Source organism: Mus caroli, unplaced genomic scaffold (genome assembly GCF_978045245.1).
Source record: "Mus caroli unplaced genomic scaffold, Mus_caroli_1 scaffold_8, whole genome shotgun sequence".
Lineage (NCBI taxonomy): Eukaryota > Metazoa > Chordata > Mammalia > Rodentia > Muridae > Mus > Mus caroli.
The window spans coordinates 37,244,762-37,252,934 of NW_028227263.1; the positions used below are offsets into that span (position 1 = coordinate 37,244,762).

General features: G+C 39.9%; 1 protein-coding gene across 1 annotated transcript; it reads left to right on the top strand.

The window, feature by feature from the left end:
* Positions 1–4,528: 4,528 nt before the first annotated feature.
* On the top strand, positions 4,529–5,473 carry LOC110299210 (olfactory receptor 10A3-like). The gene has a single exon (XM_021168854.2). It carries the CDS (start codon positions 4,529–4,531, stop codon positions 5,471–5,473), a length of 945 nt encoding a protein of 314 aa, XP_021024513.2.
* Positions 5,474–8,173: the final 2,700 nt, after the last annotated feature.

The window sequence follows — 8,173 nt, forward strand, 5'->3', positions numbered from 1 at the left end:
GGGAGAACTTGATGATAATAAAACCAGGATTTCCATAAAGTAACTTTACACATTTTATAACAGTGTACAAGATGTTTGCTTCTGATGAGATTTCCCCTTGTATCAGCTTGCTCTCACTGTGGCCTGCAACCCCTCCCTATCTTCTAGGTCTTATTTTGGCATCTGCTCAATGTCTGCTTCTATTTCCTTAAGGTCAGGCCAAGTCAGCTCATCATCCATACAACTACATTTTCATAACTGGGGACACAATGGTGAAATCAAATCTCTTGTGTGAACACATGCTCATTAGTCCTGTAGAAGCCTGAAAGAGAGTTTCACCTAGTTAGTACCATGGTGTTTCCTGATCTCCACAGAGGAAAGTCTGTATACATGGAGTGTAAGGTCTCCAGAGAGAAGGCTTCTCCCAGAGCATACAATGTTATAAAATCAGTGCACTCATTCACCAAGTTGTATGGATGGGAATGCTTTTAAAATACAAGGTCACATTTCTGATCCATTAGGGTAAGCATCAGCTCATAGGTTTTGAGCTTGAGAGATTCTATCATTGGCTTCCACCTTATTGATCCTGTCAGGGGGATCCTATTTCAATTCTACTGGCATTTGGGGGTACTTGGCAAGTGATTGCTTTGCTTTGGTAAGAAAACCAGTTGCTCCAGTTGTTCCCCCTTTTTTCTTCACACAAGGGTGTAGATAAGAGCTGTAGCTCTAAGTGAGTAGGCTGGCATAAGTCATCAGTTCACAGTGATCAGATTAGAGTGAGGTGGTCAAGAATAATTCTGTAGGAGAAGAAACCCTGAGGAGAGAGCTACTTGGTCAACAGGATAAGGAAGGTTAATGCAAAAGCCAGTGAAACATGCTGGTGACTTATCCAAGTTAGCACCAGGCACTCCATAATAAAGGAAGAGAAGAGCCAGTCAGGTCCAGTTATTTATTCATTTATTATTATTATTTTTTTTTTTGAGACAGAGTTACTCTGTCTAGTCTTGTCTATCCTGGAACTCACTCTGTAGACTGTGATGGCCTTGAACTTAGAAATCCACCTGCCTTTTCCTCCCAAGTGCTCAGATTAAAGATGTGCACCACCACTGCCTGGCTCTAGTTCTTATAAAACATTCACAAAAGTATGACTCAGATTTATTTAATAAATTCTATCAGCCTACTTGTTTGTTTATTTAAATAAGATCTTCTCTGTATTATCTTATACTATAACTTGTTTTGTACATTAGAAATAATTTTTTGAGTTAAAGTTTTTATTTTCCTTCAGAGATTATTTTACTTATTTCATGAAACTTTTGACATCAATAACATATTGTAGTTAGCTTAGGCACTTGGTATTGGTATTTATCTGTGCGTGTGTGCATGTGTGCGTGTGTGTGTGTGCGTGTGTGTGTGTGTATGTGTGTTGGCCTCTACATGTTGAGTTCAGAGGCCTACATTGGGCCATTCTTTTATAGTTCTCTGCCTTTTTCTTTTTGTTCTTTGAGACAGGATCTCACTGTGTAGCCTTGATTGACCTAGAACTCTCCTGTCTCTGCTTCCTGAGTGCTGGGATTAAAAGCATGCAGCATCATGTTAAAATATCTACCTTATTTTCTATGACAGAGTCTCATGGAACTTGAGCTTGTCATTTCAGCTCTGCCGACTGAGCAATGAGTCCTGGCATCTGCCTGTCTCCACTCTGCCTCTGTGCTGGGATAACAGATGCATATCACTATGTGAACCCAGCTATTTCAAGTGGTTTCTGGGGCTCCAAACTCAGGTCCTCAAAATTGAACATGAACACGAAGCAAGTTACCCACTGAGCCATCTCCCTAGTTCTAGGTATTTGCTTTTAGGATATCACCAGAGTCATACTTAGTAAATTAACTTTTTAAAAAACACATCTCTGCTATGTCCTAATAATCTGAAGCCAAGGTATGATGTGTCTTCAGTTTGTTATACAATTCTGTCCTCTGGCTTTCCTGTGTCATGTTCCATACTAAAATTCTGTTGTTTCTCTCTAAAGCTTTATGTAAAGGCTGGCATCCTCTGTTCTGACACTCAGGTGTCACTAGTGCAATTCCCCTCACTTATGCTTCTACAACTGTCTCTCCCACTTTGGTTTTATTACTTGCCTGGCAGAGCAATGAGCAGTTTATTCTGTGAGTCAAGAGAGGCCTGAGTGTTTTGGGAGGAAGCATGGGATTGTTTTGATGGAGTCATAGGAGACACAGATGGGAAGAGGAGGTGTGAAACATGGGAAGTCATCAGGGTTCCATATAGTGATGAGAAGGAACTTGAGTGGTGGCCAGGATCTGGCAATATTTATGGGATTCTGGCTCTAAGGATGTGTGAGCACTGACAGTGGGTAGAAATCTGGAAACAAGGGGCGTTAGAGTGGAGGGAGAATTATGTAGAGGGGAGTCAAGTGGAGGGAGAGTGGGGAGCTTTGTACAGAAGGGGGCTCTGCAGAGAGTTGGACAAGGAGGAAAACAGTTAGCTGTATATAAGATTGGAAGATGGTAGAGAATCAGGAATTTCATGCTTGTTTACCGCCTGACTCTTGTTCCACCTCCCTCAGCCTAGCCTTCTTTTTACTGCAGTTTTCTACTGATGAATAAGATGCCCAACTCAGATCCAGAAGGGCTGCTTGGGGGTAATTCCTGACCATATAGGTAGGGGGTCCATATACAGGGAGGGGCACAGGCTCAAGCTGGGCGGTTGTGGCTTGGTCCAGACCAATTCCTAAACCAGTGCTGCTCATGCCCCATAGCAGCCTCAAGCTTCTAGAAGAGTCAGACAGTGAGTGTGGATCGTCTTAGTTCTCCTGTTCTTGATTATTTCCCTTTAGACACAGTAGTCAACTGAGGGTCGAGTCCAGGCTTTCTTAACTTAAATAATTATTTCTCTATGGATTTATTAAGTTTCAATTTATCACTTTTATCTATTACATATGTGACTACCTGTTTTCAATTCTGGGAACAACATAAAGCCTAGAACAAAATTATTGTCATTCTGCAGTTAATATTCTAGTTTATATTATTTTAGGCATAAAGTACATAAAGATTGGATTATTTTTATTTGTAGTGAGTGCTCTGGCAAATGGCAACCAGGTGATAAGAGTTACAGCTCTGGGTAGCAGAGATGTACATAGTGGCTCGGGTGTCTTCTGTGGAGTGTATAGCTCAGGTTTATCTGAAAGGGTGTAGACATTCCTCGGTGATGGGTGCTCATCCAGTGAGTGTGTGACACAAACTCCAAGTATAGCTGTATTTTCTTTTAAAGGGAGCAAGTGAGTCATAGATTCAGAATGGTCCTACATGGTATTTTCTAAAGTCATTTTCTGATCTCAAGAATCAATGATAGAAAATTGGTTTTTAACATTTCTCAGTGTGGCAAATTTTAGCAAATTTGGTACACCTGTACCAGAAACAAACAAACAAAAAAAAAATTCTGGAAGCCATTTGATTAAGTTCCTTTCTGGTTACTTTATCTAAAAATCAAATTTTTGGGGATATGGTATATTTATTCAGGTATATATGGTTTAGTTTTCATTCTTAACAAAGTAAAACAAGTGTGCTTTTTACTTTGGTATTTATAAAAAAATTATCAATATATTTTCATCTAATTTATCGTAGTTTTAATTTGTTTATATTTTCTATTATTTGCCTAACTTGAAAGCCTTTCTTTAAAATTCATATACAAGTATACAATTAAAAATAACACAGAAGTGCATGCATCAGAGTAATGGAAGGTGGATTCTCAATAACACAATGCTTGTATACGTCCTATGAATGGGTTTGGTTGATTTTTTTGCTACATAGAAAATGTTTCCAATGACTATTCCTCTACTAGTCAATGTTTTAGGTTTAAAATTATTATTATTATTATTATTATTATTATTATTATTACATAGTGTGTATGTGTGTGTGTGTGAGTGTGTGTGTGTGTGTGTGTGTGTGTGAGAGAATGTGTGTGTGTGTGTGTGTGTGTGTGTGTGTGTGTGTGTATACATTTGCCATGGAGAGCTTGTGGGGTTCAGGTGACTTTTAGGAATGCTTTCTTCAGTCCACTGTATTAAGGATGATCTACTTTGATTCTGTTGCCCCACACTCTCCAGACTAACCTTGAGCTTATGGGTATTTCCCTTGGCTTTGCCGCTTACTCTCATCTTGGCATAGGAGCACTGGGATGACAGATGTACTATATCATTTATATCAAACTCTTTTTTAAATTGTCTGTTCAAGGAATGGAACTGAAGTTAGGCTGTGAGGCAAGTGCTTTTACTAGCTGAATCATTTTACCAGCCATATTTTATATTTGTTAAAGGATTTCTGAGCCAACATTTTAACTTCTCCATTTGTGTTTTAAAGATTCATTGTTACAATTTATTGTCCATTCTTCAAAACTGCTAGTCTGAACCTCTGTCAAAATGAGCATGCCTTTACAATTTCTGCCAAGAACTCTGAATTTGAGCTCAGCTCCTGCTCTGTGACTTCATCTCATCTGTACTGTGTCCCTAAGACCAACAAAGGGCTTCTCTATTGTAATGAGGAGGCAAAATCACAGCTCTGTATTTGAATTCATCCTCTTGGGATTTTCTAACTATCCTGAACTTCAAGGTCAGATGTTTGGAGCTTTCCTAGTTATTTATCTGGTGACCGTGTTGGGAAATGCCATCATTATCACCATCATCTTCCTGGACCAGAGTTTGCACATTCCCATGTACCTGTTTCTGCAAAATTTATCTTTAGTGGACCTCTGTTTCAGCACAGTCATCACACCTGAAATACTGGTGGTCCTGACTAGTGAGAAAGCGACCATTTCCTTTGGGGGCTGTTTTGTGCAGATGTACTTCATTCTTCTCTTTGGTGGGACTGAGTGTTTTCTCCTGGGGGCAATGGCTTATGATCGATTTGCTGCAATCTGCCATCCTCTATCTTACCCCGTGATTATGAACAAAAGTGTCTTTGTGAAATTAGTTATGTTCTCATGGGTCTCAGGTACCATGATGACTACTCTGCAGACCACATGGGTGTTTAGCTTTCCCTACTGTGACCACAAGGAAATTAACCATCTCTTCTGTGAGACTCCTCCTGTGCTGGAGCTTGCCTGTGCAGACACCTTCCTGTTTGAAGTCTATGCCTTCACAGGTACCATTTTGATTGTCATGGTTCCCTTCCTGTTGATACTCTTGTCTTATACTCGAATCCTCTTTGCCATCCTGAAGATGCCATCCACTACAGGGAGGCAGAAGGCCTTTTCTACATGTGCCTCTCATCTCACCTCTGTCACCCTCTTCTATGGCACAGCCAGTATAACTTATCTACAGCCCAAATCCAGGTACTCACCAGACACCAAGAAACTGATGTCACTGGCATACACACTTCTCACCCCTCTGCTGAATCCACTTATCTACAGCCTGAGAAACAAGGAGATGAAAAGAGCTGTGGTAAAATTATGGCAAAGAAAAGTGACTTTACACACAGGTTGATTTGTTGAGGAACTTGGTGTTTTTCTATCGTGGTTTTGAACGTTATGAATTTTGGAGACTGTGAAGACAGAGTACATTTCTTGGTAAGAGTATGTTTTCCATCTTGATATCTCCATGTTTGAAAACATATCACATACTTTAAAAAATACTTTACACAATTGTTTTTAAGAGGTATATGGTTCTGAAACACATCTCATGGTTTATTGATCTACTTTGTATTATTGGTGTACTGATGACTGCTATAGCATTGCCATTAAGACAAATGTTCCAATAAACATCTAGTTCCTAATTTTCATATGTTTGGTGATTTTTATTTATTTTTCCAAATTAATTTACTTTGCATCGCAATTGCTGTCCCCAATTTCCCTAACACAGTTCCTTCCCATACCTCCCATGGGCATCCCCCACCCTGGCTTATCATGTCATTTCAGGGATATGTGAATCCTCTCCCACTGAGCCACACAAGGCATCCCAGTTAGGGGAACAGGATCCACAGACAAGCAACTGGTTTTTTGGGATCGCCCTCACTATAGTTGTTGGAGGACCCACATGAAAACTGAGCTGCATACCTCCTTCATATGTGTAGGGGCCCAAGGTCCAACCCATGCATGCTCTTTGCTTGGAAGTTCAGAATCCACGAGCCCCCAAGGGTCCAGGTTGATTGACTTTTTAAATATAACATAAAAATTATGATCCTTGAAAACCTAATTATTCTTGGGGCTATCAGGGCTCAGATTCCTCCTGGTCAAGATCAGTGAGTAGTAGTGTGACTGATAGGTGAGCAGGTAAGGGAGGGGACAACTGACTTGGATGTCTCTACTGGAATTCTGGATTGGACTCCATGAGATCCCAGGGATCAACAATAGGGAGGGAGGCTGAGAGTATGTTCAGTCAGTGGGCTGATTCTGGGAGTTCCTACCTAAATTTCTGGTTTGGATTCTGAGTTTGGATTCCAAGCTGAAGTTCTGATTGGAATTTGGAGATTAGACTCCAAGCAGTCCCACATTGCTGTGGTGGGTGGGGTGGCTGAAAGGTGGGCAGGCAGGTGAGGGGGTTGACTTTGGAAGTTTCTAAGTGTGGTTCAGGGTCGTGCTGTGGTCCTGTGGTCCCAGTCCTGGGGCCTAGTAGTTGATGGAGTGTCTGAATGTTGGGAGAGGGAGGTGGGGTAAATGGCTCAATAATAAGGAAAAAGAATTTCTATTTAAAAGTACATAAAATCCATGGATCTAAGCACTGGAAAAAATTGAAAAAGTGGGCAAAAATAGCTGAATAGACATTTTATTAAGGTTGAGAGATGATAAATGGTCATTTGAAGGTGTTCTACTTCATGTGTTACTGGAGAATTGCAATTTGAAATCACAATAAAATATTATGATGTGACTGTAAGTGAGGCTAAAATATATATTATGGACAGAATGGAATGAGGATTTGAGTCAAAGAACAACCTAAATTAAATCCTGGGAGTGATGCAAGATGGCATATATGCTCAGGAAGATGGATTGGCAGATTCTTAAAAAGTGGGGTGTAGTCTTACCCTATATGCGACCCAGAAGCTACACCCCCAGATATTTAGCCAAATGAGTTGGAAACTTACATCTACAGTCCAAATCCATGTTCTCACCAGACACCCAGAAACTGAGATCATTGGCTTACTCTCTGCTTATTCCTCTGATGAATCCACTTATCTACAGCCTGAGAAACAATGCGATGTAAAGGATGTGGTGAAATTATGCCAGCAAAAGTAGCTTGATATACCATTTGAGTTTCTGAGAAGCCATTTGGTATTTGGAAACACCCAAACAAACTCTACTTTAGTGTAGTAAATCATGGCAAAAGGGCTTCTTCTTTCCATGTTTTAGTCATTTGCTTTTAATAAATATATACTTTTTTGGCTCAATAGATTACAGAGAGGAGCAAAGAGTTAAACAGCACATGGATGGGAAGTCATTTCTGTGAAGCTTTGGCAAAGAATGTGGCCACCTTCTTGTTTTTTTATTTGAAAAGTATTTATTAGATATTTATGGAGTCATTACACTGTTTCATAGAATAGAGTAACTGACAAATAGCTCACTTGCAAAGTCTCCCAACTAAAAAAAGCCCAGGTCCAGAAGGTTTTAGTGCATAATTCTACCAGACCTTCAAAGAAGACAGGTATATCGATGGAATAGAATTGAAGACCCAGAAATGAAGCCACACACCTATAGTCATTTGATCTTTGACAAGGGAGCTAAAACCATCAAGTGGAAAAATGACAGCATTTTCAACAAACGATGCTGGCACAACTGGCAGTTATCATGTAGAAGAATGCGAATTGATCCATTCTTATCTCCTTGTACAAAGCTCAAGTCTAAGTGGATCAAAGAACTCCACATAAAACCAGAGACACTGAAATTTATAGAGGAGAAAGTGGGGAAAACCCTCAAAGATATGGGCACAGGGGAAAAATTCCTAAAGAGAACAGCAATGGCTTGTACTGTAAGATCAAGAATCAACAAATGGGACCTCATAAAATTGCAAAGCTTCTGTAAGGCGAAAGACACTATCAATAAGACAAAAAGGCCACCAACAGATTGGGAAAGGATTTTACCAATCCTAAATCTGATAGGGGACTAATAACCAATATATACAAAGAGCTCAAGAAGCTGAACTCCAGAAATTCAAATAACCCTATTAAAAATGGGGTATAGAGATAAACAAAGA

Excerpts from the sequence above, each read along its gene's own strand:
- LOC110299210 (XM_021168854.2), top strand. The coding sequence starts at position 4,529 with ATGAGGAGGCAAAATCACAGCTCTGTATTTGAATTCATCCTCTTGGGA.